The 27781-nt window shown below is 54.5% G+C and overlaps 2 protein-coding genes and 1 long non-coding RNA gene across 7 annotated transcripts in view; 1 reads left to right on the top strand and 2 right to left on the bottom strand.

The window, feature by feature from the left end:
- The window catches only part of PDLIM4 (PDZ and LIM domain 4), a 445004-nt gene that overhangs the window by 322936 nt on the left and 94287 nt on the right, over window positions 1-27781 (bottom strand). The window lies entirely within an intron of this gene.
- FGF1 (fibroblast growth factor 1) lies at window positions 1608-27781 on the bottom strand. Of its 5 annotated transcripts, none has more exons than XM_069869469.1 (4): window positions 27645-27781; window positions 7713-7906; window positions 3498-3601; window positions 1608-2496 (listed from the first exon to the last, which is right to left on the bottom strand). In XM_069869469.1, the coding sequence occupies exons 2-4, from the start codon at window positions 7879-7881 to the stop codon at window positions 2302-2304; spliced, it is 468 nt and encodes a 155-aa protein (XP_069725570.1). In that variant the 5' UTR covers window positions 7882-7906; window positions 27645-27781; the 3' UTR covers window positions 1608-2301. The 5 variants fall into 5 exon arrangements, with proteins under 5 accessions (XP_069725570.1, XP_069725568.1, XP_069725572.1 ...); XM_069869467.1 differs by lacking the exon at window positions 27645-27781 and adding an exon at window positions 25005-25115; XM_069869471.1 differs by lacking the exon at window positions 27645-27781 and adding an exon at window positions 25005-25115 and having other exon boundaries at window positions 1608-2493.
- On the top strand, window positions 2428-16805 carry LOC138727192 (uncharacterized). The gene is made up of 7 exons (XR_011338534.1): window positions 2428-2636; window positions 3961-4156; window positions 4351-4456; window positions 11261-11293; window positions 13757-13984; window positions 14641-14848; window positions 16070-16805. It is a non-coding gene; the product is annotated as an uncharacterized lncRNA (long non-coding RNA).

The raw sequence follows: 27781 nt of genomic DNA, 5'->3' as shown, positions 1-27781 counted from the left end.
GGGCCACGGCGATGGGTGGGTGCGAGGAGGGTGGTGGGCGCTGGTGCCCCTGGGTGGGTGATGGCATCGATCCGCTGGCTCTGCAGCCGGAGCTGCCGCACGCTCCTTCCCCTCTGCGGCTCCTCCGTTCCCACGCCAGCTCCCTCTTTGCCTGGGAGGGCGATTAACCTCGATGCTATCAGCACTGGGAAGAGGATTTCTGAGCCAACAAGTGCAAAAGTTCAGGCGTACAGTAATTAGCAGAGCAATTCTAAAGTGCAGTAATTAGTGGCTAATTACCGCTGCAGAAATATGCAAGGCACAGTGCCTTTTATTCCTCCCACCCACATAGATCTGGCTTATCTGGGATTTGCTGGGGGCTCTTGTCCTGTTTCCCTGATGGCAGGAGTGGAAGAAGTGAGCAGGGGAGCCCAGGTGGGCAAACCCTGAGCCTGTGGGTGCCGTTAGGGTGCACTCAATTGGCTCCCCAGAGCAAAGGCCCCACGGCTGGGAGGCAAACGCGGGCTTTGGACTCCGAGCGGCTGGCGCAAGGCCAGGCTGTGACAGCCCCTCCGTCACGCAGAGCTGGGGATGTCCCTCCAGCTCTCCAGCCTAGCTCAGAGGCCCCTCCAAGAGCTCAGTGCATCGGCTGTCAGAGCTAGCGGCTCATATATTATTTGTAAATCAGGTGAGATAATTGATAACCCTGTGCTGCGGGCTGTGGGGCTCCCCAGCCGTTTGCTCAGAGCGCAGTGTGGCTGTGAAACCCTTCCTGCAGCCACCAGCCAGGGGGATCCCGGCAGTACCCCGTGGACATGAAAAGTCGATTGCGATACCTAAGCGGTGGACATGTCAGGCTTTGTCACAGTGCTCCCAGAAGGTGCTGCGTGCGTGTGCATGTGGAGCGTGTGCAGCCCGCAGAGACCCAGCTCGTCCCCAGGTTGTGTGAATGGGGAAGCTGTTTGTGTTCTCCCTTCAGAGAGCGGTACAGAATCGCCGGCGCTGTTGTTCAGCTCAAACACGCTGACGAGCATCTGAGGGAAGATTCTCACGTTGCTGAGCTGCTGGGATGCCCCTGCCAGGTCTGTCCTTCCACAGTTCCCAAGGGTAAAATGAATTTGATTACCCATCTTTCCCAAACCAAACGGGAACAGTTTTCACCACTGACCCACAATTATTATTTCAACAGTGTCATGTTTAATGACCTTAAGTTACGCTCTGCACATAAATGCCTTTATTTTCCCCAGGCTGGATAAGGAAAACCAGGCCCAGCAGGTGGGACTGCAGGAAGGGAAGCATTAAGCAAAGTGTTTGGGAACAGCGAGGCTCAGGGGCTCTGTGTGTGTCCCCAGCCCAGGGTGAAGGAGAGGATAAAGTTTACCTTATCAGCTGCGTGAACTGCAGCAAATTCTGGTTTCCCTGGATTCCGCCCCCCTGCAATTCACTAGAATTGCAAAATTGTTGTTATAATTGCAGAAACAGTAAGGAGTGCAGAGGCACCCCCAGAGGATGGGGAGTGATGCAGCCCACGCCTGCTGCACCATCGCTCCCTAACACCAGGCCCCAGACTCTCCCTCCTTGGAACAACATCAAGGGGCATTGGTGCCCAGAATTACTTAAGAACAGAGTGTAGAAGAGGCAGATTTACTTAATAAATAAATACAAATAACATACGGCAGATACTAGCATGAAATACAGCAATATTCCTGTTGTAAGGGAGGTTAAGGTGCCTAGAGCTTGGAGTTTTGGCTGATGCTACTTTAGTTTAATATGCCGAGGGTGTTTGCGAGCATTTAACCAGGCTGGCACTCAGTAACTTGACTGGTGGTGCAGTCTGAAACTGCTTGAAGGGCATATTAGAAGCTACGTACTTGGGTGAGTAAATACGTTAATGCAGAGTATCCTGGGATATTTTGCCTTAGATGGACCAGGGACAGTAAAAGCGTGCGTTCCTCTTGTATTTGGGGTGTCCTTGGGGTGCCCTTGGCCACGTCCCTAGGTACCTGCCTGGGACAATTCTCTGTGTGTCCCCGGGAGCTGCAGGGTGGTCATAGCTCGAGCTGCCCCACGTTGCAGAGGGCAGGGAAGGCGCGGGTGCCGATGGACCTTAGGGTGTTGGGGCTTTCCCCCTCACCTCTGCAAAGCTTCACACAGAGCAAAGGAGCTCTACTTTGTCTATTTTTGGGAAAGCCTTCACCTAAAGCTCGGAGCCCTAACGTTTGGCGCTGTCATACTAGCCAAAAAGAGAGAGCGCGAGGGAAAAGGAGGAGGCAGCAGCTAGGTTTTGGGGTCCAGGTCATCTCTGAGCTCCTGGGATGGGGCTTAGTCAGCTGAGACGGGCAGCGGGAGGAAGAGGATCGCCTTCTGGCCATAGTGAGTCCGTGGCCCCAGCTTGCTGCTCCCGTTCTTCTTCAGACCCACAAACCAGTTCTTATCTGCGTGCTTTTTGGAGGTGTATGTGTTGTAATGGTTTTCTTCGATTCTTTCAAGGAACAGGCATTCCTCACCCAGTAACTGCTGAAAGAGAGACCCGGGTAATGATGGTGAGATAGGGTGATGCTGCCAGGAGGAGGATGAGTGTTCCTAACGCCCGGGCACTCCGTGGCTCAGATGGTATCCAGACCCACCTCTGAGATCTTCATATTTAAAGCATGGAGGTAAGTAGCTTTCACTTAGTCCCTGGGCTGCTCTGCAGTCACTTGTCCATGACTTGGGTGTTTTATTTGGCAGTACCAGAGCCTGGCCCTGTGCTCCGAGAGCCAGTCCTGGTGCTGCCTCCTGCGCTGGCACCTGTGTTGCGGCCACTGTGAGTCAGAGCTTGAGCACAAATCAGCCCTGTGGTGAGGCTAAGTAGCCTGTGACTGGGATTACGTGTCGCACACTTTGCTATAAATGGGATTGTTCTCAAAGACCAGATTATTTTTGGTGACTCGGTGCCCTACAGCCCTGGGCACAGGGGGTTAAGCTCCTGCCTTGCTTGATCCCACTCAGACTGGGATGTTGTGGATGCTACTGCTCCTCCAGCACAGGGTTGGTGTGAGCAGGATGCAGAGGAAAAAGCAGGGCTGTCTTTGCTCGGTGTCTGTGGCCATTCCTGGGGCTGCTCTGTCTTGCAGCACTGCCTCACAAATCCGTGGCAGAGGCGAGGGCGAGGCGAGGGCAAGGCGAGCTGCCGGGGAGGGGAGAGCCGGGCTGGGGGTGCACCCGCCCTGCACTGCTGGGGTCCCCCCCGTGGCCCCACTCGCGGAGCTGGCAGCTGCCGAGGGGATGTGAACCAGCTGCTGCTCCAGATATGAAATACAATATCCGCCGAGCGTTTGAGGCAGGGCGGTAAATGGTGTTATTTGATTACTTATTTATTTCCCCCAAAATAAAGCCGGATGGAGAGTTGGCCGTCCAGCTCCCAAAATAACAAACAGAGGCTAATTGTTGCTTGCGGTTTGCATTACTCAGAGCTACGAGATTTCTGCAAACCTCAAACCCTCTCCGTGTCTGGTCCCACATAACCTCCCACTTACCGAGCCGTAGAGCAGCCCGTTGGTGTCCATCGCCAGGTACTGCCCAGACTTGGTGCTCTTTATATACACCTCTCCCACGCTTTCCGCACTCAGCTGGAGCTGGACTGAAAGGAAAAATAAAACAACAACAACAAGAAAGTGAAGGGAAAATAAGGAAAGGGAAAAAATAAAGGCTGTCAGCGATAACGTCCGAGCTGCTAGGAAAGCTAGCGGGGTGTTTTTGTTCCGAAGCCTGGCTTATAACGAGTTTATAAGAAACAGTACAGCATGTAATAAGAGTGTCCTTGTACCCTCTCCTTCAAAGAAACCCCACAGCCGTGTTTTGGGAACCAAAGACCAATTTTTTCCTTATTTTACATCAAAGGAAGGGCAGCTGTTTGGTTAAGACACTGGAATGGGACACAGGAGATTGGGGTTTTAATTCTGGCTCTAATTTACAATTTTCTCATGTGGTTTTGACAAGACACTGAAGGAGTGACATATGAAGAAGTATTTCGAGAGCTCAACCGGGGATGGTCAGACATCAGATGCCTGCATTGCAACCCCCTGATCCAAAGCATCCGATCAGCAGTGAGCTGCGGCTGGTGTTATCCAGCGTGTCGTGGGTGGGTGGTGGAGAAACAGAATGGGCTGATCTTCATCCTAAAAACCATCCAGAGGTAGCCATGAACCACATCTGAAATTGTCCTGGTTTGCAGTGCTCATGTGAATTTGGTATTAAACCAAGACCTGAGAGGGGACAGGGGGGCCTTCCAGCTGCTGGTGGGGCCGTTAAGGTCTCCGGCTGCAGATGGAGGGAGAAGGGCAGGTCCAGAGGAAGGAGCTCATGCACCACTTGTTGTGTTTTTTACAGGTCTGTACAGATATTTCCTTCCATTAAATAATGGGAAGAGACAGAGAAATGAGACCGTTTGTGGAAACAAGCATGGGCTTCATCCTTGAGGGTCTGCAATGTCCTGGTATGTTTTGTTTTCATTTCACGGCATAAGCCCAAGATGCCTGCGCACAGCAGCAAGGGATGCAGTGAGGGAATCCTTACGGAGGGCTGGACAACAAGGGTGCTGGGTGCGTGACTTCTTCTGTTCTCCTTAGAGATCCCCCCTGATGTTGAGGCTTGCACCTGGCGAGGTGATTTAAGATAAAAATACGAATTCTTGCTATCCGTCTGGAACAAAATGCGCGTGGGCACAGGCGGTTTGCAAGGCACCGATGTGGGCTCTAACACGGCTGCGCTGCTGGAGCCCTGATGAGCCGTGGGGGTTTGTGGGTCTCGTCCCTCCACAGGGGCCTCTCTCCCTGCTGTCATCCCCAGGTCTGTGTAGGCAGCATCCCACAGTGGAGGTCGTGGGCCAGGCTGCTCCCGTCGTGCTCCGGGGAGCGGTGCTGAGCGGCTCCGGTGTTTGCCAGGCTCAGAGGCAGGACTGCGGGCAGGGTACCTCGCCGGCAGGGCTGCTTTGCTGGCACACAGCCCGCCCTGGAGTTTCCTCTGTAAATATTTGTACATTGGGATATCCAAGTTTACGAGGTCATTTATAGGAGGTTCCTTTCTGGCAGAGGTTTCCAAACACGCGGCCCCAGGCCAGCAGCCGGCAAGGTGCGAGGTGCTGGGTGCAGCGGGTGCCACGTGCAGGAGCACCTCCCGCGCTGCTCCCTGTGTGCACCGTGCGGCCGTGGGGACCCGTGGGCAATGGGGAAATGCTCTCTACAAGGTGCCAGGCTTGCTTTGTCAGGGCAAAAAGGCTGAGCTCTGTGTGGCACCCGTACCATGAGGTGGTTGACTCGAGGCTGGGATGCAGGGGCTGGACACTGGTGCCCTCGTTAGTACCCCATGTCCCAGGAGATGTCACCTTGCTGCTGGGTCCGCAAACCTGTGCTGAGCTCCCCAGGGCACGCGGGCATCTTGGCATCCCCCTTCTGTCTCCAGCAAAATCTCAGCTCAGGCAAAGTGTTGCAGAGATGCCTGTTGAGTTCTTTCTGCCTCTGCAGCTGCCACCTCATGGGTCCTGTGAGCCCCCTGCTGTCTTCTGCAGATCCTTTGGGCTAATGTCCTCCCCTGCCTCTTGCAGGGGGTTGTGAAAGGTTGTGTGCCTGGTTTATTCCAGGCTGGAGGTGCTGGCCCTTGCTGTGTGAGCTCATCCTAGTGCTGCCGTGTGCCGCACAGGTGGAGTGGTAACGGTGTTTGTAATTAAAACTCCTCTATAAACTGCCTTGCATTGAAAAAAAAATACGGCAAGAAGGGAGGTTAAGTTTAGAGGGGAGAATGCCACATCTACTCTTGCGGCTTAAAAAAACAAAAGTGTTTTTCTTAGCATTTGTAAGGCAGACTTGGCTCCTCCCAGCCTTTCTTTCTAACCAGCTTGGAGCCTGGCAGGTCCCAGTTGTATTCCAGTAAATGTTCAGAATATGGTGTGCCAGGAGGTTTCTGTCCAGAACCGAGAGCTCCGGTTTCTCTGGTTTCGGTGGGGCAGAGCTTGGCCCCGCTGCCCGCAGAGCCCGCAGGGAGCTTCACTGCGCTGCCCGGCCAGCTCTCTTCAGCCATCGGCTTAAAAAACCCTCTCAAGCATTTTGGAAGTGTAAGAGCCCTGCAAGGTTAAAGCTCCCCAGCCGATTCCTTGGGTTTTGTGGTTTTGTCCTTACACAGCCCTTTTCTCTTCTGTCTGAGTGGTTTTCTGCGGGTTTGCTCTGTGCAGCCCCCTGGTCCCTACTGGTGGTCTGGCTGGACTCAGCAGGGAGAGCCGAGGAGCTTCTTGGTGTCAGGGTGAGGAACTCGGCTCTGGTCTGACAGCTTTACATGGCTCACTCAAGGCAAGAGAGGCTCAGCAGCACGGCTCAGCTCTGCTTCTGTGAGATGCTGGCAGGGAAACGCCTCCCCATGTCTTCGGTGACACAGACAGCCACTGAGCAGGACAAACATGCACCTTTCCTTGCGGCACAGGATAAGAGCATTAATTTTTGACACTAAATCATAGAATCACCAGGTTGGAAGAGACCCACCGGATCATCGAGTCCAACCATTCCCATCAATCACTAACCCATGTCCCTCAGCGCCTCGTCCACCCGTGCCTTAAACCCCTCCAGGGAAGGGGACTCAACCCCCTCCCTGAGCAGCCTCTGCCAGGGACCAGTGACCCTTTCTGTGAAAAATTTTTTCCTAATGTCCAGCCTAAATCTCCCCTGGTGGAGCTTGAGGCCATCTTGCCCTCCGCCAGCCAATCTGCGGCACTTTATAGCAGCAGTTACAAAACTGCCAGCTTCTGAGGGTAAACTTTTGTGCTGATTATGGAGAAGGAACATGCTCCTGCAAAGGCAGTGGGATGTGCAAAGGGGGAGAGTGTTGGGATCTGCATGAGCAGGTCCCCGAAGTCCCATGGGCTGGAGCTGCTGGCAGCACCACCCGCGGGGAGCAGGGATGGGCAAGAGGAGACCTGGCTGTGGATGGCAGCTCTGGTGGCCTCTGAAATCTTTGTGACACACAAAATGTATTGTAACTGCTGCAGGGTACAGGAAGCTATACTTATTTTCATTAAAAAAGTGAATGGTAACATGAGTGCATTTCTAAAGCTGTAAGCCACAATAAAACTCTCTCTGAGCTGATTCTTGCCTTTACTGGGCATTTGCATCCTGCAGGCACTTAATTTGTTGCATGAGGGGCGTGGGAAGTTCCCCAAAGGCAAGAGGATGCTGTATGCAGAGCATACAGCTAAAATCTGTTCTGTGCGTAGAGGAGTCTGGGCTCAACCTCCCACTCCAGCTGCTGACTTCACGTGCGAGGATGTGCCTTTGCACAGCCCACGGTTGGCTCACCCAGAGTAAATGCATAGATGCCCTACAGTTAGGTGTGATGGCTGTGAGTGTGTAGGATGCGAGGCTGCTTCTCAGCCTTTTATTCCAGCTGCCAGCTTACTACCTAAGCCGGCTGTGCTGCAATTTGCACCTTGGTCCTTCATAGTCTACCTGCCTGTCATTAGAGTTGATGACCAGTTTCAGATTTAATGCTTTTGCAGGTGTGAAATAGCGCACATATCGTGCTGCCCTGGGCTCTGCGTCCAGGCTATTCAGGTGTTTGAGGGGTGTGCTGACTCCTGGAAAGGTGTCTTGCCACCAGGAGGAAAAAGAACCTGGTAGAAAGCCCATCGTCTCCAGCTCCCCCTTTCCTGGCTGATAAAACCCTAGGAGCAAAGAGGAGGGCCAAGAAGCCCTATTGGGTTTGCTTACTGTGCTGGTCGCTTCGGTCCCTGGTGCCATCCACTTTGCCATCTGGGAGGATCCGTAAGAAGTGGCCCCCGTTGCTGCAATAGAGGAGTTTGGGTTTCTTGTAGTTCCCAGGAGGGAGGTTGAACTTCTCGGTCAGGGCGGTGAAGGTGGTGATCTCCCCTTCAGCCATCGCTCAGCCTCTCCCGGTGCCCGGGCTGCAAGAGATGTGGTGGGGGATGGCAGGGCCGGCGGCACCGAGTGCTTGGCACACGCTGCTGCTGCCAGGATTTAAAGGGAGGGGAGGGAGCCCGGTGGTCCCTGGCTGGTCCCCAGCCTGGCTGCGGGGCAGGTGATTCACAGCGTGGCCGATAGCCCCGGTGGTGACACAGCCCCAGAGGTGATGCTCCTTGGCGTGGGAGGTGTGTGGGGTTGTCTCCTTGCTGTGCGGCGGGGACACTGTCCTTTTAATTTTATCATTGCAGATTCTGTTTTCTTTCTGCTTTCTATTGACGTGCGTACTAAAATTATACCCTGAAAAACAAAGGTTGAAAACCACCCAGCGTCTGATTGGAACCCACAGGAGGCAGGAAGGGAGCCCAGGTTAATGACCCTCTCTGCTATTATAACTTCCAAACGCGATTCTGAGTAGGTATTGCGACACGAACTGTGCACCAGAGAGCAAACGTTACCTCATCCCTTGGCACGGGACACCTCACCTGGCCAAGGCGCACACGCTACAGTCCAGAACACGTCAGGTGCTGTGGGAGGCAAGGGGGGCAGGAGGTTGGACGGGAAGCAGAAAGTTGACCCATATGCTGATGCATCCCATGGAAAAAGGGAACTCCGAGTCTTGGCTAAACCATGTTTGTGCTCCCTGGCGTCTCAATAGAAGTGGTTAAAGGGAAAGGCAAAGCTTTGGCTGATGCAGAACGGGGCATGGAGCGCTACCAGCTGCTCAGGAGCAACACGCACCATCTCATGAGAGAACAGCAAAAGACAGGGCATGGTATAAATGTAGATACAGGAAATGGCTTTAAATGTAATGTGTTCCCATAGCTATATTACGGGAAGTATTATATAGTCACTGTTTATATATCTTTCTCTATTTATAGATTGTAAAAATGTCTGCTTGGCACTGAGTTGTGCTACTGGGGCATTAGGATGGAGCCAGCATTGCACAGGGTGGGTTTGCTGTGGTGCTTAAAGAGTGGCCTGGGAGGTATTGACTGTGACTCTTTGCGATGCAAACACACACACGCAATCTCTAAACATTCAGCCCTAAACTCTTAGGTATTTAAATTTGCAAATGCAGCTGGAAGGTGGGGGAACTACAGCTTTGAGTGGATCCCAAAAGCCTGCAGCAGACAAAATGTCCACAAGTAGGGTTGCTAAAAGTGGAAACTTTGGAAAGAAAGACTTCATGGCTGGGGCTGAAAACACGCCCAGCCGTTGCAACCAGCTCTGGTTCTAGGAGAGAGGCTGCAACCCTTACTCTCAGATGTGTCCCCTTGGGTCTGTCAGAACAGCGAGATTTCCTAGGACTGGAAAACACGGCCATGAAGAAAGAAAATATCCCCTGCCATCCCCGTTCCTTCTGGCAACTGTTGGCTCACAACAGCTTCTCTCTTCTCCTCGACTGCCAGCCCGTGTTCTGCTGCAGCTGGAGGTACGGAATCGCTCAGGCGATACCTGAATGCGGAGTCAAAATGCAGGGACAAATTATTTAAAGCTTTTCCCCACTGCCCTTTCTCCAGATCCATTTTCAGCTTGTTTGGAGAGTCCCGCTTGCTGGACCAACGCCTGCCAACTGTTCCCTTATCAGCCCCGATAATGCTGTTCTGCACTGGAATTTGGTTCTTCTCTTTGACCCCACAAGAGAAGCTGAATGAACACTATTTTCCACTCCCATTGTCTATCCTTGCTCAATACGATCACTGTTCTCATACTTTTATGACCATTGAGTCGGTACTTTACGCACACTGCCGCTCACAGCCCTACTTTTATGCTTTTGGCAGGAACATGTTAGTTTTTTATGGGAATTGAAAGCAAGAGTGAGAGAGAGAACCTGAACCAAAGACAACATAAAGGGCCTTATTTCTTTGGGTGGAAGCCCAACAAAATGATTAAATAGCTCAAAGCAGAACAGAAAACTCTCTCCAAGACACTAAGCTGAGAGACACCACACTCCAGCAGTTATTTGGTGCCCCATGGAGAAAGGAAAGTGTTCCAAGAGGAGCCTGCTGCAAGAGGAGGACAGCTGCTTCCGAGCAGTTGACACCGCTGGTCACAGCAGGACAGTAAGTTGGAGCTCAAGCTGGAGAGTGTTTGTCCAAGACCGGCTGTGTTTGTGCTCTCATCCTTCCTCCTACCTCTGCGTAACACGCTCACCCACTTCACTCCTGTAGCTTTCCCGTGCTGTGTTGCCTAAGAGAAAAGCAGTGGTGCAAATGCACGGCATCTTCCCCGGGAGCTGCATCGGGGCATCTGCACTGGGGTGGCCCCAGCTCCATCTGCAGGTACAGAGACCACAGGGTCCTGCCAGAGCTCAAGGGCACCCAGCTTTTCTTCCTCAGCTGTGGAAAGAGATATCGGAAACCCGAAAGATCAAAACCAGCTTTCTAAAGAGAAAAAAAAAAAAAGGACTTAAAAGTGGAGTCAAGCCCCTATGTTCATTTCAGCCAACTCCTACTGAGCTTTGGTGGCTGGAGCACTGTGATGCGTGTTCCTTGCAGCAGCAAGGAGAGATGAGCCCAGCATGGGACCGGAATAGCTGTGAAATTCTGAGAAGTTTGGGGTCAGTTCCAAAGTTTATCGCTGACCGCCTCTGCTGCAGCAGCCAAACCAGCAGCTTTGATGTGAAATCCCAAACTCTGCAAGCATCCGAGTCTGAACATCGAGGGCCGCTTATGTTGCCAATAACAGGAGAACTCTGTGTGAGATCCGAAATAACAGTGCAGCTGGGGCCTGTGGAAAAGGAGTGAGGTCCTGCTCCTTCCCTCTTTTAAAATCAGCACAGACATCATTAGATAGCATTGTTCTTCCCTTTGCTGGCATTACAAAGGTGGTGATTAGAGTTTGGCAACTTGGACGTGGCTCTGTCAGAGCCTGGAGGAGGCCACGGAGATGATCCGAGGGCTGGAGCAGCTCCTGTATGGGGACAGGCTGAGGAGTTGGGGTTGTTCAGCCTGGAGAAGAGAAGGGTCTGGGGCCCTTCCAGTGCAGAACAGGGCTCCAGGAAAGCTGGGGAGGGGCTCTGGATCAGGGAGCACGGGGGTACCCAGACCAGAGTGGTGGGGGACTGTGGGGAGTTGGAGTCCCTTATCACATTGCTAAGTTTCTCTGCTGTTTTTCTTTCCTGTCCATCTCTCCAGCACTTCCTTTCCACTCCTTTTCTTTAGACTCCTCCTGACTTGCTTGAATAGATCCATTTTCCTGAGATGGGTTGCAGCAATTTTGCATGGTTATGAAAGCACGTTGCACCAGAGGTCGGTGGGAACCAGCGCGATGCCTGCAGCTGAATGGTCAGCACAGCCTCATCACAATGTCTGATGCCCAAATCTGTTCCACAGGTTGTCCCTGAAGCTGCAAGGTGACCAGCCAAGGTAAGGCTGGATTTTTCTTCCTTAAGTATAAAATACTTGGCTATTACACAGTGGAAATCAGAAATATCTCACCTAGCATGGTTTAAAGCAAGACTGGAGGTTGACTTGAATACATTAAAATTGTCGTTGGCTTTGGATGCAATCCTTTATATAGGATTGGAAAGAACTGTTGTGTCTGGCCTCTTGTAAGCACCCCTTCAGAACAAGTGTGGAAGCCGTGATGAAAAGGGCAGTTCATCCCAGTTGTCACCTAGCTGATCAGATAAAGATCATCCCAAGAACTCCAAGCAGGCGAGAAGCCAGCTAGACCCAGGAGTCTTTTAAGGTTTGGTCTGACTTCAGTTCATGAGCTCGGTGTCTCCTGAATGGGACTCTGGTGAGTTCAGTGGAAACTGTGGTTGGGTTCACTTTGGACAGCATTATTTTCTCCTTTAAAGCAGAAATTGGGTTTATTCCAGGGTCTGTGACTCAGCAGTGATCAGGCAGCATCGCCTCCTGATGGGCTCTTTACCCATTCCCACCGGGACAGAGCGGTCACTTCCCAGGCAGTTCAGATGCTCCGTATGGGATGGAAAGCAGTTACAGCAGGTAGATCGTTTTTAGGGAACTCAGACCCTGGCTTCCCTCCTACCATTGCCTGTCCTGAGGGATTCCTGATGCACCCTGTGCCCTGTTTAGGCTGGAGAAGAGGAGGCTGAGGGGAGACCTCATTGCTCTCTACAACTACCTGAAAGGAGGTTGTGGAGAGGAGGGAGCTGGGCTCTTCTCCCAAGGGACAGGGGACAGGACAAGAGGGAATGGCCTCAAGCTCCGCCGGGGAGGTTCAGGCTGGACATTAGGAAAAAACTTTTCCCAGAAAGGGTCATTGGTCCCTGGCAGAGGCTGCCCAGGGAGGGGGTTGAGTCCCCTTCCCTGGAGGGGTTTAAGGGACGGGTAGACAAGGTGCTGTGGGACATGGGTTAGTGATTGACGGGAACAGTTGGACTCGATGATCCGGTGGGTCTCTTCCAACCTGGTTATTCTATGATTCTATGATTCCCTCCGAAGGGCAGGGCAAGGCACAGCTCGAATTCCTTGGACTATGCATCCTCTTAGAAGGACTTGATAAATGATTAGACAAAGCAAGTGTTAAATATGTAATCGATAATTTAGTGCACATCAGCGGAGTGCACTGGCTTGTTTCCAGTCAGTGTTTATGGCAAAGTGATTTTATCTCTAGCAATGTGATTAACTGTCTAATGAAATATTTATCAGTCAGATTTTACCCTTTGCAAGTGGACTGTGTGGTATAAAGTGTGACCCAAACTGCAGAAATTAATTCAACTAATGCCTGTTGTCCTCATCTCCTGCTCTCCACCAGAAAACACGGGCATTCCAGTCAGGTCACACTGGATTTGTGGCAGGGAAAGTAGTGTAAATGTGACTCTTGTAGCAGTTTACTGGGTGGGTAACGCTAATGGCAAGAGTGAGTGAGTTCTTTGCTGAAAAACAGGCTGATGGTATCCACCAGGAGCATCGTGGTAGAGACAGATTCAGAGAAGGCTGCATCCTGCCTAGGAGGAAGGGAAAGAGATCCCAGCTGCGCTATGGCTGGTGCACGTGACTCCAGGGTGGCTTTGGGGATGGGATATCCCAGCTTCTTGTTCAAGCTGGGACGTCCAGTACAGCAACTCAGCAAACTGGTGGCATCCGTGGGGAGATGGGAAAACAAAGTGGTGATCCACTTTCTAATTACCTTCCAGCCTCTCCCACCTCCCCACCCATGGCCTTCTGCAATCTGGTGATTAACTTAATTACAGTTCCAGCTCCAGGAGTCAATCCAGCCCCAGAGCAGGAGGTTTGCCAGGAAGGTCTTGTCCCGAGCGTCCTGTCTGGGTTCAGGCTCAGACCATGCACGTGTACATGAGCTCTGCTGGCTGCAGGAGCAAATCTCATCAGTTCCTGTGGGGGTTTAAGTGCCAACTCCCAGTGCAAGCCAGATGCGTGGGACCTACTGTGTGGAAAGAACACGGTGGATGGAGGATCACACAAGATTTTCTCCAGCAAAGGATGGGGTGGAGGATGGTCCCTGGCTCCTTCCCTCCCCAGGCAGAGATCATCTCTATTTTAAGACACCATTTACTGCGTTCATTGATGAGGCTGGTCTGTCTAGCATGGGCAGGTAGTTCCATCGCAGCACACGCAGCACTGGAGCTGCAGCTCTTCCCTAGGGACCAGGGGCTGAGCTGGGACCGTGGGTCCAGGGTTGGGCTGCCAGAGCCCGGCTGTGGCTGCTGCGCTGGTGCTGGCAGGAGGTGACAGCCAGGAGTGTCTGCTTCACCTCTACCCTTGCTGCTTCAGTAGTGCTGCAACAGGCATCCGAATTACAAAAGGCAATTAACAGAGTAACACCAAGGGCTTTCCCTTCCCTTGAGGAGGTGGCATGTGCTGCCTGCCTTTTACAATGCCCTTTCCCCCTTGCAGGCTCATGATGGGATCAAGGTGAAGCCCTGTCCTTCTGTTACACTGCAGCGCTGCCCCCAGCACCTCACTCCTGCTCACTGAGACACGTCAACATGTGGAAGTGGCTGAGAGCAGCCACTAACACGTGCCACGAATTAGACCGTCCTCGTGGTCTTGTCTCTGGGACCTGAAGAGCTCTGGACTGCCAAGGCTGCAGACGGAGGGCCCAGGTGTGACGCATGGGAGCAGGTACCTTATCTTGGGTGTTTGCTGCTGGGCAGGGGGTGGTTGAGAGCAGGGCTGTGTGTGCCTCTGCTCCATGGGTCTCCCTGCTCTGCTTCCCGGGGGCAAATTGTGTGGAGGGAGTGGAAACCACAAGGGATGCTGTAAAACCTGATCGGTTGTTGTAGGCTGAAATGTTCTGTGCTGATGCAGGAAACCCTTCTGGGCAGGGGTCACTCAGCGTGCCCCAGCGTGGTGATGGGTGGGCAAGGTAGCATCTCTTCCTCCAGCTCCTGCCTGGCAGCTCCAGGTCCCGGGGGGTCCCTGCAGCGGGCACCTCATCCATATCCTGCTCAGGACCCGCTGCCCGGTTCCTGACAGGCAGGGAGGTTAAGCTGGGTGACACTTCACAAGCTGGCAAATGCCACTGTCCCCACTGCCACCCACCCCAGCGTCTGCGCTGGACCCTGGGCCAGATGCCAGACCACAAAGCCGGAGCGCCCGGGCTCGCGCTGCAGGTGTGGCTGCCCCACGGCCGCCGGCTCCTGCCCACACACCCACGGACGGACAGACGGATGGACAGGCGGCAGTGCCAGCCGTGGGCAGGCTTCTCTCAGCTTTGTTTTACTGCTCTGACCAAGGGTGCTTTCCTCCAGCTCTCCTCTCTTCTCTGTCTCTTGCAGTGTTGTGGTAAAGGAGATGCCGACACAAGGCTGCTTGCTCTGCCAGCTAAAACCAGTGGCTGACCCCAGGTGACAGATTCTAGTCCTGAAATGTCACTCTACGCAACGCTCTTACGCCAAGGGGCTGCTCTTACTCTCCTGTTGTACAAGTCCCTGCTGATCCCTGTCCCATCCCAAGCAAAATGTCCTGCCGAGGTCTGTGTTTCAGGTACGTGCCTGGTCGCTGCTCCTCTTGCTCTCCCTCTCTCAGCCACGAGCCCTCTCAGCTCTCCGAGGGGTCCACACTCTGTGTGCTGTTACTAATAAGGCCTGAGGCTTGAATTAAGAAGGAAAAGCAGGGATTTTCAGATAGTGTCAGCTGCAACGCTTCCTGCAGCTGGACCTCTGAAGGGTGGCCAAGCTCAGTCAAGGGCTGGCTCTGGCTTCCAATCTGGGATTTGAGTTTGGGTTCAGACTTTGTACCATGTCGTTCCCCAAAGCAGCAGAGGATGTTGGAATTGAGGGTTTCCTCTCCAGGCCAAGTGAAACCCCACATCCATCCTCGTGGTTAACCATCAGCAGACGTATCATCCCTCAGAAATCAAACTTCCTCCAGCGTCGTCTCGGTCTCAGTTGTTCCAAGGAAAATTACTTGGTTTCTGGGTTTGCCATAAGCTCAACAGTGATTTACTGAGCTCAAAGTGCGTAGGGTGTTAATTATGCTCATTCTGTAAGATCTGTATAAGGAGCATAGACTTTGTCTTGCTAAGTTAGAATCCTGGAAGGATTCAGTTCTTAATTCTGCTGCTCAATATCTTATTTTACATTTAGCAGCTATTTACCTGGCAGCTATGGATGCTAATGCCTGTTTTTTCCTCTGAGCTGCCTGAGTAAGCAGCCTGGGCTGTGTTTTCCTGCTCATTCTGTTGCTCAATACCTTAATGCTGCAAAAAAAGCTTGAGATAATAATTGCTGTTACCAGGAAAATCCCTCAATAAATAATAATTTTCTTATCTACATGACTTTAGGGCTGGAGAAAATGCCTTACAGCATGAAAATCCAGTGCACAAGGGCATGCAGGGAGGGTTTCAAATGTAAGATCAGAGTAAGACAAGCTCAAAGCTGAATCTTGTAAAGTACAGATGAGACGGGCAGCAGAAAAAACTAGAATAATTAGCTGTGGATAAGCAGCCACTGGAGTAAACTAGTGAGAAAAGCTGTGCTTCCCCACCTCCTGCTGTCTGTAGAGCCAGAGCAAGTAGACCCATGATCTTCAGGCAAAAGGGGGGTTCTCAGAGCTGAAGGTGGTGGGTGGCTCTGGGCATCACAGACACTGGGCTGTCCCTTGGTCATCCTCATTCCCAGCCTAAAAGGGAGCATGAATCACAGGCTGGGACATGCTAGACCTTGGTAGAAGGTGCAGCCTTAATTCTGGTCCTCTCTGTCCCAGACAGGGGTATTTCTGAGGCACCTGTGTCTGTGAAGAGGTGGGCACCAATTTTTTCTTCCTGTGCCGTCGGTGAAGAAGGCGGCACGACCGCAGGCTGCGTGTCAGGCAGCTGCCCCTGCGCCGCTCCAAGGAAAACAGTGCCCTGCCTCGGCCGCCGCCACAGGCTTCCCTAACAGCACCTCAGAGGCAGGGCGATATTTGTTTGAAGGCTCTTCTACCATTTCTCATCTCCGTAAACAACAAACCACTGTAAAAGGCTCGTCACAGGAGAGGAGTCTGCAATTTGAACTACCTGCCAGGACTCAGCCGCTGTAGCGGAGCGCTTGGCAGCGGGCTGGCCGTGACACCCACGCGGTTTATTTCCAGCTCCCGAGTGGGAAGCCTGGAGACACGCGGATGTTTGTCGTGCCCGGTGTCTGTGGGGAGAGCCGCGGGGTCAGGCTGGCCCACGGGGGTGCAGCGAGGATGCTAAGTGATGGCGGGAGGAGGAAAGATGCTCTGGAGCATCTCAGTGGAAAAAACACACTAAACCAAAAAACTTTGAGATAAAGAAGGCAGCCTCGCAACTCACGGGGTGTGAGCGTTGCCATCCCTGTGGCACGGTGACAGTGCCTGGGCACGGGTGCCGCTTCCCATCAGGTGGAAGCTTTTTAGAAGAGCCCACCACAAAGGGAGTAGTAAGGAAGAGGAAGGGAGGGTTTTTCACTTGATGCTGAATACTTGTATTTTATGTCCAAGAATTGACCAGCCATTGAAACTCTGATATAAAAGGAGATGGAAATTTCAGTGGAAAATGCACCCAATTGAGTAGAATTTTTCTGTACAACATAAAGATGCCCCATGAGGGTGTGCAGACATGAAGAGAATTAATGAGCAACCTCTTTGGGGTAAAAAATAATTAGAGCAGGTGAAAGGCAGGGCAACTTTGGGAGCTGCCAGGCCACAGCTATGGGAACAGGTCTGGAAACCTGCAGAGGGGACAGCGTGGTCCATGTCCTGCTTGGACAGTGCAGGGATGCAGGAGGTTCCCTGTGCACACAGCCACGTGTGAGCGACTGCCCCGGGCAGCGTGTGGCAGGGAAGGGGTGCAGAAAGCAGCCAGACTGGCTGGCACTGAACTCTGGTGATTGGCATCATTTTCAGGGGGGTTTACAGCGTGTAAAGTGCTTCTGGTTTAAGCAAACAGCTTGTGTCTGGAGTTCATCTTCTGGTGCGTGGACTGGATTTGTCATGGTAAAGATCTCCCCCTCCTGTCCGCCCAGACAGCCCGGGATGAGAGCAAAGAGCAGAGCCACTCGCTCGGGGTTCTGCTCGTGTTCTCTGTGACCCAAGCACAGGTCAGACAGGCTCAGCGGGCAGTTTAGGGGCTACCCTGAGCAAATGAGGGTGACCCTGTCTGGACGCTTGGCTTGCAGGCTGGGCAAGCTGCCTGCCTGCAGACCCTGGGCTGGGGATGCTGCGTGTGAGCCTGTAGGGGCAACCATGCACCTTGCACGGGCCACCAGCCAACTGTGCACCGTGCATGGGCCATGAGCTCCATCTCGGGGTGACTTCTCTGCAGGAGAAGCCGTCCAGCCATGGTCTCTGGTGGTGGCATGCAAGGAGCAGCAGTGAGAGCTGCTTTGGGAGGCGCTGCCTGTGAGCTCAGGTTTCTGCAGAAATAAGGTCCCTGCATGGGTGAGTGCTCACAGGGCTTGTTGGGAGGAAAGACAGGATTTACTGACTCCAGAGATGAGGGAAGAAAAGACCTGAGGTCAAGGCTGACACTCAGATTTCAACTCTTGAAGCATAGATCTAAGTTAAGAGCAAGGACAGACTTTATGAGCACGAGAAAGCCGCAAGTCATTTATGAACTGTGTGTCTAGACCGTTGTGGGCAAAGTGCAAATCTCCGGGAGGACAGCTCAGAGAAGACACCACCGCTCCAGAAATGAGTCTGAAGGGGACAACAGGATTTTGGATGTCACCCTGTGAGTCGGTGGCACGGAGCCAGGTCTGGGGCTGGCACCCTGCGGCACAGAAACCAGCCCGGCTCCTCCAGCCTGCAAAGCCCTTCTGTGGAAAGCCCTTTTCTGCCTCTTTCCTGGTGTTTGTGCAGAGGGGCTGTCTGGCACGGATGCCTCAGGGCTGGAGATGCTGTCTGCGAGATGTCTGCTTGGTCCATCCCCAGGCAGCCTGCTTGGTCTCCTTGGGTGAGGGACTGGGTTTGGGATGCAGGGGCAGCGTGAGCTGTGGTGAGGCGATATGTGGGGAGCAGGCAGCCCGGTGAGGGGCTCTGCGGCTGCAGGGGGGCTGTGCCAGGTTGCAGGGTGTAGCGGCTCTGCGTGACTTTTCCAACCAAGCAGGTTTGCTGCACCCCGCGGTGGGGTGAGCGGTAGCAGGGAGCTCTGTGGCCACGCAGAGATTGGCAGCTTCTGCACCTGGGCTGGAAGGAGGGAGATGGGATTGCTCAGTGACCATAATTAATGCCCTGTGCTTTACAGCCCGGCTGTGGGTGGTGGAGTGATGCTGTGTGGCCGTGGGGAGCTTCAGACTCTCTCACTTTGTCTGATGGATTCCGTCCTATGCTCCTCAGGTTTCCAGCTTTCTGGAATAACTGCCTTGTTTACATCAGTAAGCGACCCTGTGTGCAGTGTTATTTTGGTCACTAGATTGCTTTAATCACTTTTTCCCCCTCTGCTCTCCTCTCATTTTTATTTTCTGCCTCTGCTGACATCTCTCTGGAGGATGCAGTTTTCTGGGGTGATTTCATTCGTTTTGAAGTGCCTTCGGCTCATCCTGGGAAGGGTTTGACCCAGGGGTTTGTGAAAGTACAAACAGAAGGGGAGAGGGGGCTTTTCTGAACTCACTTTTGAGTTGGGCAAGACCCAGAAGGGTGGGGTCTGTTGCCGTATTAAAATAAAGGTTAGGCTTTAAGCAGGACTGTGAACACATGTTAAGATGTTGTGTTGGGGTTAATAGAATCGCATTTAGCGCTGGCTGTGTATCAGCTACTCTTGAAAGGCATTCAATATTAACCGTGGCACTCCCCGAGCCCCACGGCAGCTTCTATCTGCCACTTCTAAGGGCTGGGAAAATGCAGCACTTTTGTTACCCTGTTTGCCTTAGTGAGTGAGCAAGGGTTTAGAGCAAGAATGGTTGAATGGTTGGACTCGATGATCCGGTGGGTCTCTTCCAACCTGGTTATTCTATGATTCTATGATTCTATGAGAAGCAAGGTGTGTGGCAGCCAGACTTCTGTTACCTTTGGATGCTGGGTGCTCTGCCTCCTCCCCTGGCTGAATCCCTTGCTGCCTCTGACCCCGGCATCCCTCGGGAGGGCAGAGCTGCCCTGACGTGTTAAACACGCTACATTTGCCACCTTTAGAGTGTATAAAACCTGCAAGTCGCCGATTGCTTCTGAACCTGCTCTGCAAGACCTCAGCACCTGCTTTCGTTCTCCAACAGCATTAGAACAACAGACAATGATGCTGGAAACAAGGTAAAAAATAGTAAGTGCTGTAACTGAGAACCACTGAGTCAGGCATCTTCTTTGACAAATGGGGAGAGGGAGGATTACTGCATTCATTACTGCACGCCGGGACAGGGATGCTGTGATAGAGCAATAATCCCTCTGTCTCCTGCTGAACTGGTTTTCAACAAATTCTGCAAAGAGATATCTATTGTGAGCAGTTTGAAAGTCAAACCCCGCAGGGCCTCCAGCCCAAATGCTAATCGCTCTCCGTTCTGCCGCAGCAGAAATTGTGTGTGTGGGATTGCTCCAAGTGTCCCCGTGACGAGGCGCTGCCCGTGGCGCTCGAGGGGGGGAGGATCGGTGCCCAGGGCAGCTGTGCCGGGCAGCAGCAAGGGGCAGGGCAACCTCTCATTTCTGATTTAGAAAGGGGTACCTCCAGCTCGCCGAAACTCCTGTGATTTGAGGGTTATGAAATTACGGATGATTAAAATGGAGTTGTTTAAGGCAATGGGTGAATGTACTTGGCGTTCCTGTGGTTCTGGAGACAAAGGTGCTGCTCCTGCAGGGGAGAAGCCAGATGAAGGCAGACCCAGCTGTATTTCAAGAGGTCACTGTGCAATCACCCCAAACTGGTGTTTAAACAATACAGGGTGAGGCTGCTACCCCCACAGTGACGGGAACTGCCCCGGAACCTCCAGGGGTCAAGGCATTGCCAGGCACCTTCCTGCAGCTCTTCTCGGCTCCCACGCCTCTCGTGATGGATTGCAGCCTGAATCGGTGCCAGGCTCCAAGAGGCAGCAGCTCTCCTTTGATAATCTTATTTCCTGCTAAGCAAAGCCAAAAGCTAATAGGAGTTTCTGTAATACATATGTGCTCCCATGCATTCATTTCCTCATCCCTCTCTCCTTCCAGCCAGCAGCATGTGGGGATGTGGCTGTGAGCACCCGTGCCCCTCGCTGTTCCTTGGTGCTGTACTCGTGCTGACAGAGCCGCTTGAGCTCTGCTGCTCCCAGGGGAGTGAAACGACTGTCCCCTCCCCAGGCAGGAGCCCAGGGCTCTGCCACTGCTGGCAGCCCGAGCACAGCAGGGGTTTGCACCAACTGTGGTGGTGTTTGCTGCTGGGGCTGCAGAAAGTGACACCAGCCGTTTGGGTGCTGGGAGTCTGAGGGTCAGAGACTTGAGGTCTGGGCTTAGAAAAGGTGATCTGAATTGTACCAGTGCACGTAAGTCCACTGTTCTGGTAAGGGTAAAGAAAAAATGATGAATCATGGTTTATCTGGCTCTTTTAAAGGGGTTCTTGCAGTTAATTTTGAAGCTGTGTGTGGTGGAGAAGGTCTGCTTCACTCCTCTTCCTCCTAAATCACTGTTTGTAGGAGAGCTGGGGTTCAAGGATAGTTCTTGCCATCCTGCAGGGACCTGCATCTCCAGCACACCCGGGGAGGGTCAGCTGGCCCCAGGAGGGTCTCTCATACAGAATCATAGAATTGTTTGGTTGGAAAAGGCCTTTGAGGTCATTGAGTCCAATCCCTATCCACTACGTAAGTGAGCAAACCGCCAGCCTGTATCCAGGGCCAGGCAATGGTCTCTTTTGGAGCCTGTGGGACGTTACAGCTGCTCCCCAGCACGCGTGCACCACCAGCTCCACAGGCACACATCAGCCGTCAAAGCCTTTGCCAAGCACCTGAAAATGGATGGACCCTGGTCTGCTGGGCACCGCTGGCCGTGCTGGGCTGGCCAGACAGGCAGCAAACACCACTCCTCGCCCCAGAGACACACACGGCCGCTTCTCGTGGCAAACAAGCAGCAGACAATCTGTCCTGTGCAAGGAAAGTTGCCCAGCACCCTCCAGCCCTGCAGGTTTGGTGGGTTGAGGCAAATATTTGCAGCCAAAAAAAGACTCAAGGGTGAGAGCCAGGCTGACCAGCGCCTGACCAAGTGAGTAAGAAATAACCCCCCATCCTTGTGGGTGCCGAGGGGAGGAGGGTGCAGGCAGGTGAGGGGATGCTGAGGGTGTGTGGGCTGCCCCGGTGCCCTTGTGAGCGTCACCCACAGCAAACCTCCTCGTGAGGGGGGCTGTGGGTGCCCTAAGGGTGGACGGAGCCCTGCAAAGACAGAGCCTCCCGTGGCCAGGGATCCACACGCAGCGGAGTTCAGGACTGACACAATCACCAGCTAATGATTATTATCCATTAATATAAAAATTGGTGAGGGCTTCCTCGTTTAAAATCTACACCTTTCTCTAATGAGTACCCTAAAGCCAGGCTTATTTCCTGATGGAATGTGTGTGCTTCTGGTTCAGGATTGCCATGGCTCTTAAAAACTCTTTCTTCGTGCCTCCTCCCTGAGACGGTGGCTCACACAAATGTGGATGGAAGCATCTGCGGTTTGGGTGAGCTCCAGCCCTAATTAATGGCCACGTCCAGCACCCGGTGGAACCTGCACCCAGCAGGAGGGATGCCGGTCGCTGCCGGGATGGGGCATCACTCCAAAATGATGCTGGGAATTTTCCCTGCAACAGGCAGACACAGCCCAGGTGAGGAGGAGAAGCTGGGAGAGCAGAGGAGTGGGAAAGGTCCTTCCCAAGTGCTGAGCTTGGTTATATTTTTCATTTCTGATTTGGCAACAGAGGAGAAAACAAAAGAAGGTGTTTGAAATTCTGGTTTAGGTCTCTTTTATGAGCGCATCATTGGACTACGCAGAAAGAGACTGGAATAAAACCACTGTGGCTTTTCTCCTTACAGGCCTCACGGCTGAGCCCTAGCTCCTCAGTACAACCTTGCTCTGAGCTGCTCGCTGCTATCAAAGCCAAACCAAAGGTGCCAAATATAAAGACAAATTGCCACAAGCTGTGATTGCCCCGGCTGGGCAGGCGCAGGTGCCGTGTTTGGCCGAGTCCTCGGGGCCACACGTCCCCTTGCTCCCCTTCCACCTCCCAGCGTGTCCTGGCTGGTTTGGGCCATGTAGGAAAGGGAAATCCCTGATGGAGCAGGCGCAGGACACAGAGCTAACAGCTCCCTGGCACCTCTGAGCCGGGGGACGGGGGCCCTGGGCACCGCGGGGCTTTGGTTCGAGGCGCAACAGGCAGGAGCCGAGCTGTGCGGCTGATGGGAATGAAGTGGAAGGAGCCCTAGCCAGCTGCGAGATAAGCTGCCTCGGTTGGGAGGAAGATCAAGGTCTGAGGAGTGGGAGAAAGGCCAAAGTCATTTGGGGAGCATGGGAGGGAAAATCTATTCCCTGGGCTGGGGTGGAGCTGGGAAGGAAAGTTTATCCAAAGGGCTCGCAAAGTTCTGGGTCTGGCTGGAGATCTCAGTGGACCCAAACTTTCTCCAGCCCTAATCCAAAGTGCGTGTTCCCGCTCACCCTGCGTGCTCGGAGCGGTCACTCCAGCGGCCAGAGGAAGCGGGGCTGACCTGGTGCTGCAGGGAGAACAATTGCACATTGTGCTGCTTTATCACCACTGAGCCGGGTCCTGCTCTTAGGAACTGATTAAACTTTAGACCCCTGTTTGTGCAGATCTTCCCGTACGTGTCCTGCACGCTCTGAGGCAATTGCCGCAAGGGTTGAGAGGTGCCTGGGCTTCCCGGTACCATCGCTCACAGCCCATCTCCCGGCCTGCAGAGAGGACAGGGGTGACACCGGGGTGCTCACGTGCATCTTTCACCAGAGCAGGGTGCATCCTGGGTGCAGGGAGGTGGTGAGGGGACGCTCCCACCAGGATGGCCATGGCAGCCACCCCCAGGGATGTACTGGGGTCACTGGTACCTCGGAGTGATGGGCAGGGCTGGAGACGGGGGTCATGCGCGAGACCCCCAAGGCACGTTTGATGTGGCAGCAGCACCCTGGGCCACATGAGTTGCAGCCCATGCTCAAGCTCTGAAGCCTGTGGCCAGCAAGGGAGCGCATGCCCGACATGGGGTGCTGAGCCAGCTCGGAGCTGGGGGCTGCTGGGTGTCTGGACAGGAACCCAGGCAAGTCATACCAAACTAATTTAACCCACTTTGCTTCCGTCTTGTCTTGTTCAACCATTCCTTCTAATAATTTTCTTCCTATCTCCTTCACCAGCACTTCCCACCCTGGATCCTGATCCCTCCCTGCTGACCGAAACCACCCATCGCAGATGCCGCAGGGACCTGGGGACACGGGAACAGCCCTGGGAGCCCTGGCTGCAGAGCAGGAGGAGGAGGCTACGCACCATTCCTTCTAGTAAGATCTGAACTTAGAAAATCTTATGCAAGTCAAAATATATTTTTCAGAAGGACTAATGAGTCTGGCCAGAGTGGGCCCAAGGACTTGTTTTTTGAAGGAAACTTTTTTTTTTTTTGCATCAAAACCTGTACCGTTTTACAGTGCTGTGTCACTTCAACAAACCTCCTATTTGTTTTTCTTTTAATAGTCCAAATACTGTGTTTTGCAATTTAAAATGTTGTTTTTTTTAATATATATTCCAGTTCAAATTCTGCTCCAGGCTTCTGCCCAAAGCTTCAGGTTAATTTGCAGTGATTTTGAGATTGCAATTGGGATTCGTGTTTATTGCAGCCTTCCTCTGCTGGTGGGAGCAGCCTGCAGCCGCTTGCAGGTTTGGGCTTTTTGGCCAAGTGAGGTGGGGAGCAGCACCCCTGGAATCCTAAATCCCCCTGTCTGGCTCCTGTGGGTGAGAGGATCCCGTGGGGAAGTGAGGGGCTGGCAGAGCAGGTGTGGGACACCTGGGGGGCTCGGTCCCACCTCCTGCATCCGCAGGGCTTGGTCCCTGCATCCCCAGGGCTCCATCACCCCCTGCATCCCCCGGGCTCGGTCCCTCCTGCATCCCCCGGGCTCGGTCCCCTCCTGCCTACCCGGGGCTCGGTCTCCTCCTGCATCCCCCGGGCTCGGTCTCCTCCTGCATCCCCCGGGCTCGGTCCCACCTCCTGCATCCCCCGGGCTCGGTCCCACCTCCTGCATCCGCAGGGCTTGGTCCCTGCATCCCCAGGGCTCCATCACCCCCTGCATCCCCCGGGCTCGGTCCCTCCTGCATCCCCCGGGCTCGGTCCCCTCCTGCCTACCCGGGGCTCGGTCCCCTCCTGCCTACCCGGGGCTCGGTCTCCTCCTGCATCCCCCGGGCTCGGTCCCACCTCCTGCATCCGCAGGGCTTGGTCCCTGCATCCCCAGGGCTCCATCACCCCCTGCATCCCCCGGGCTCGGTCCCCTCCTGCATCCCCCGGGCTCGGTCCCCTCCTGCCTACCCGGGGCTCGGTCTCCTCCTGCATCCCCCGGGCTCGGTCTCCTCCTGCATCCCCCGGGCTCGGTCTCCTCCTGCATCCCCCGGGCTCGGTTCCCTCCTGCATCTCCCGGGCTCGGTCCCCTCCTGCATCCCCCGGGCTCGGTCCCCTCCTGCATCCCCCGGGCTCGGTCCCCTCCTGCCTCCCCGGGGCTCTGTTTCTGCCTCCCCCGGGCTCGGTTTCAGCCTCCCCGGCCCGGTCCCCCCCGCCGCCCGCCCCGCTCCTACCGCGGGCTGCGCTCCTCCCGGTTGCGGCTCCGCCGAGTCGAGCGAGGGCAGAAAAGGAACGAAATCGGGGATGGAAGCCGAGCTGCTGCCGCAAAGCCGCGTCTCGGGGCGGCGGGGAAGGGGGCGGCGAGGAGAGGGGCCGGGCACCTGCGGGCGGGGGGACCGGGGTGGGATGGGGATGGATGGGGATGGGGAGCGGCGCTGCCCAGCCCAGCGGGAGGGCTCTGGGGCTGAGCCTCCCATCCCGAGCCTGTCTGCCCCAAAATCAGTGTTTCTTCCACTCGCTTTTCTCCTTCCCACCCCTGTGAGCCAGGCTGCTTTGTGTCACCACCAGTTGTTTCGGTGCCCTCGTGGCAAGGCGATAAATCCCCCGGTTCCCCAGCTCTGGGGCAGCAGGGATGGGGCTCTGCCCTCCCCTTGGCATGCAATAAATCCCCCCATTCCCAGCTCTCGGGCAGTGTGGATGGGTCTCTGCCCTCCTCAGGTGGCTGCTGTGGGTGTCCAGTGGGCACATCCACGCTGGCACTGAGCTTCGGCTGCGGAGAGCTTGGCCTCAAAAGCCAAAGTGCTCTGGAGAGCCTGATAGAACGTGGCTGCATCTCTGCCAGGGTGGAGCTGGTGGTGGCTCTGCAGCTGGGCTCTGCGACAGCACCTTGGCCTCGCTGGGGAGCCAGCGGTGGGCTTGCAGGGGTCAACAGCATGCTCAGGAGAGGAGGCTGTGGTGGGCTTGAGGAGAAGCTGTGATGGGCTCAGGGGGAGACAGCAGCGTTCTCGTGGGGAGGCAGGGGTGGGCTCGTGGGGAGAGGCTGCAGTGGGCACACGGGGAGGCGATGGGGGGCTCGGAGGGCACAGGCTGTGCCCTGCGTGTTCGCTGGCTGCAGCGTTAGGGAAGCAAGTGCGATGACTTCACAGCTTGGCCTGCTTCCACGGGTGCTTTCGTGTGGTATTTAAGCTGCGTTATCTAAGGTTCACTCAGAATAACAGCTTTTTAGTCCCTGCTCATGTGGAACAACCACTCCACACTCAAGGTGCTCTGAGTCCAGATGCTTTGATAGACTCATATTCCAGTTGACCACAGATAACAGCAGCTAGTGGGGATGGCGGTACAGGTGGACTCTGGGCATTCCTAGCATCTCGATATTCTATTTTTGTTTGAGTTTACACAAGCCCACATGACATTTCCTCTTGGTATTTTGGCCACAAGTTGAAAATAGAAAGAAAAAAATAAGAAAGCTATAGCCAGACGTTTCTGCATCTCAAAAAAAGCCTGACCCTGGCTGTGGCTCCGGCTTTCCTGGATGAAGGGCATTGGGGTTGTGAGGAAGATTAGGAAACGTGGCCCCATTTTCTCACGCAAGGGAACATCCCCCTTGCTTTGGAGCTGCAGCAGACTGCGCCCCCTCCCCTCACCCCAGCCCTCGCCGCTTGCCTGGCTCTCCTCACAGCCCTGTTGCGGTTGGCATTTGGCAGCTCTGACGCTGTGCGGGGCACAGGCTGCTGCCGGCATCCTGCCAGATGTAGCCTTGTCTCCTTTCTGCTGTCCCCGGGACGGAGCCAGCAGTGCCGCACAGACACAGAGCAAACCCTCGCTTCAGCAGCGGGGTCCTGCGCTGCTCACTGGAAAGAGGAGTACAGAGACCCTGAGCTGAGAAGCACCTTGGCCAAAGCCCAGATGCCGATGATGCCGCGGTGGGTCCTGCTGCTGTGTTGCTCTGCACCAAGAGCTGCGAGGATGGGGATCGCAGCCAGCTCTGCCTCCTCCTGCCATGCCCAGCCCAGCCCTGCCTGGGAACCTCCACTTGCAGCAGGCACCTGTGTTACCTGCCAGGCTCTCGGGATGGCTTTCCATGTTCCTGCTCCTGCCTGAGCTGAGGAACCTTCTCACCCCGCTGGCTTGAAAGTCTGTAAGTCTCCTGGGCTGAGTCCCACAAATCCCATAAGTTGCATTCACTTCTTGGGGTTGTTGGGGAGCACAGAGAATTGCCCATAGGGGAAGCACTGGGCGGTCCTCTCTGTGCGGCCCCCAGCCCCACACAGGCAGTGCCCCGTCCCCTTCCCTCAATCCACGATCACACAGCAGAGATGATTTACACATAACTTTCTGCAAGTCTGGTCCAAACTGAGACACATGAGATGCCCCAGGTTGCAGGCTTTGGTTTCATCCCTCTTCTTAGAGCTGTGCTGTTGAAACAGCGTGGCCAGTGCTGCTCAGTCACTGCGAACAGTGATCAAAGGGATTGTCCTCCCCTCCTGCCTCCCTGCCAGCTCCCTGCCTCCGAGCCCAGAGGGAGTTAAAAGAAACCCAGTTGTTCCACAGCTGAACCCACAAACTTGGGCAGGAGTTCAGGAACCAGGAACACGCATTGTGGACCATTTGGGAAGGGGTTGTAAAGCCCTTCCGAGGCTGCAGATCCACCAGGATGCTGTGCCAGGATGCTGTGCCCGGGGTGGGGGGGCACTGGGGATGCAGGAGGAGGTGCTCACCTGTCGGATCAGGGTGCACAGGGCTGGGTGATGGTGGCAGCAGCACCGTGGGGACAGCCAGGAGCTGCCAGCCCTCCTGGGGTCACCCTCGCCCCGCTCCTCTGGGGCAGGTGGCTCACGGAGCGACGCGCGCCCACACGCCCTCGCAGCACTCACGGGAGGCTCTGGAGACTGGCAGCACGTCTCAGACGGGCGCAGGCATCGGGGCTGTGCCGGGTCCGGGGACGAAGCTGGCATCGGCCGGTGGCACCACGGGCACAGGGACCGGAGCGGCACCGCGGCTGGCAGCACCG

The sequence above is a fragment of the Phaenicophaeus curvirostris genome, chromosome 15, assembly GCF_032191515.1.
Source record: "Phaenicophaeus curvirostris isolate KB17595 chromosome 15, BPBGC_Pcur_1.0, whole genome shotgun sequence".
NCBI lineage: Eukaryota > Metazoa > Chordata > Aves > Cuculiformes > Cuculidae > Phaenicophaeus > Phaenicophaeus curvirostris.
The sequence above is the reverse complement of the archived record's forward strand: the minus strand, read 5'-3'. Positions and strand labels throughout refer to the sequence as shown.

Coding starts and splice junctions, on each gene's coding strand:
- FGF1 (XM_069869469.1), bottom strand. CDS start 7,881: ATGGCTGAAGGGGAGATCACCACCTTCACCGCCCTGACCGAGAAGTTC. Junction 3,602..7,712: donor GGACCGAAGCGACCAGCACA/GTAAGCAAACCC, acceptor TTTTCCTTTCAG/TCCAGCTCCAGCTGAGTGCG. Junction 2,497..3,497: donor ACGGGCTGCTCTACGGCTCG/GTAAGTGGGAGG, acceptor TCTCTCTTTCAG/CAGTTACTGGGTGAGGAATG.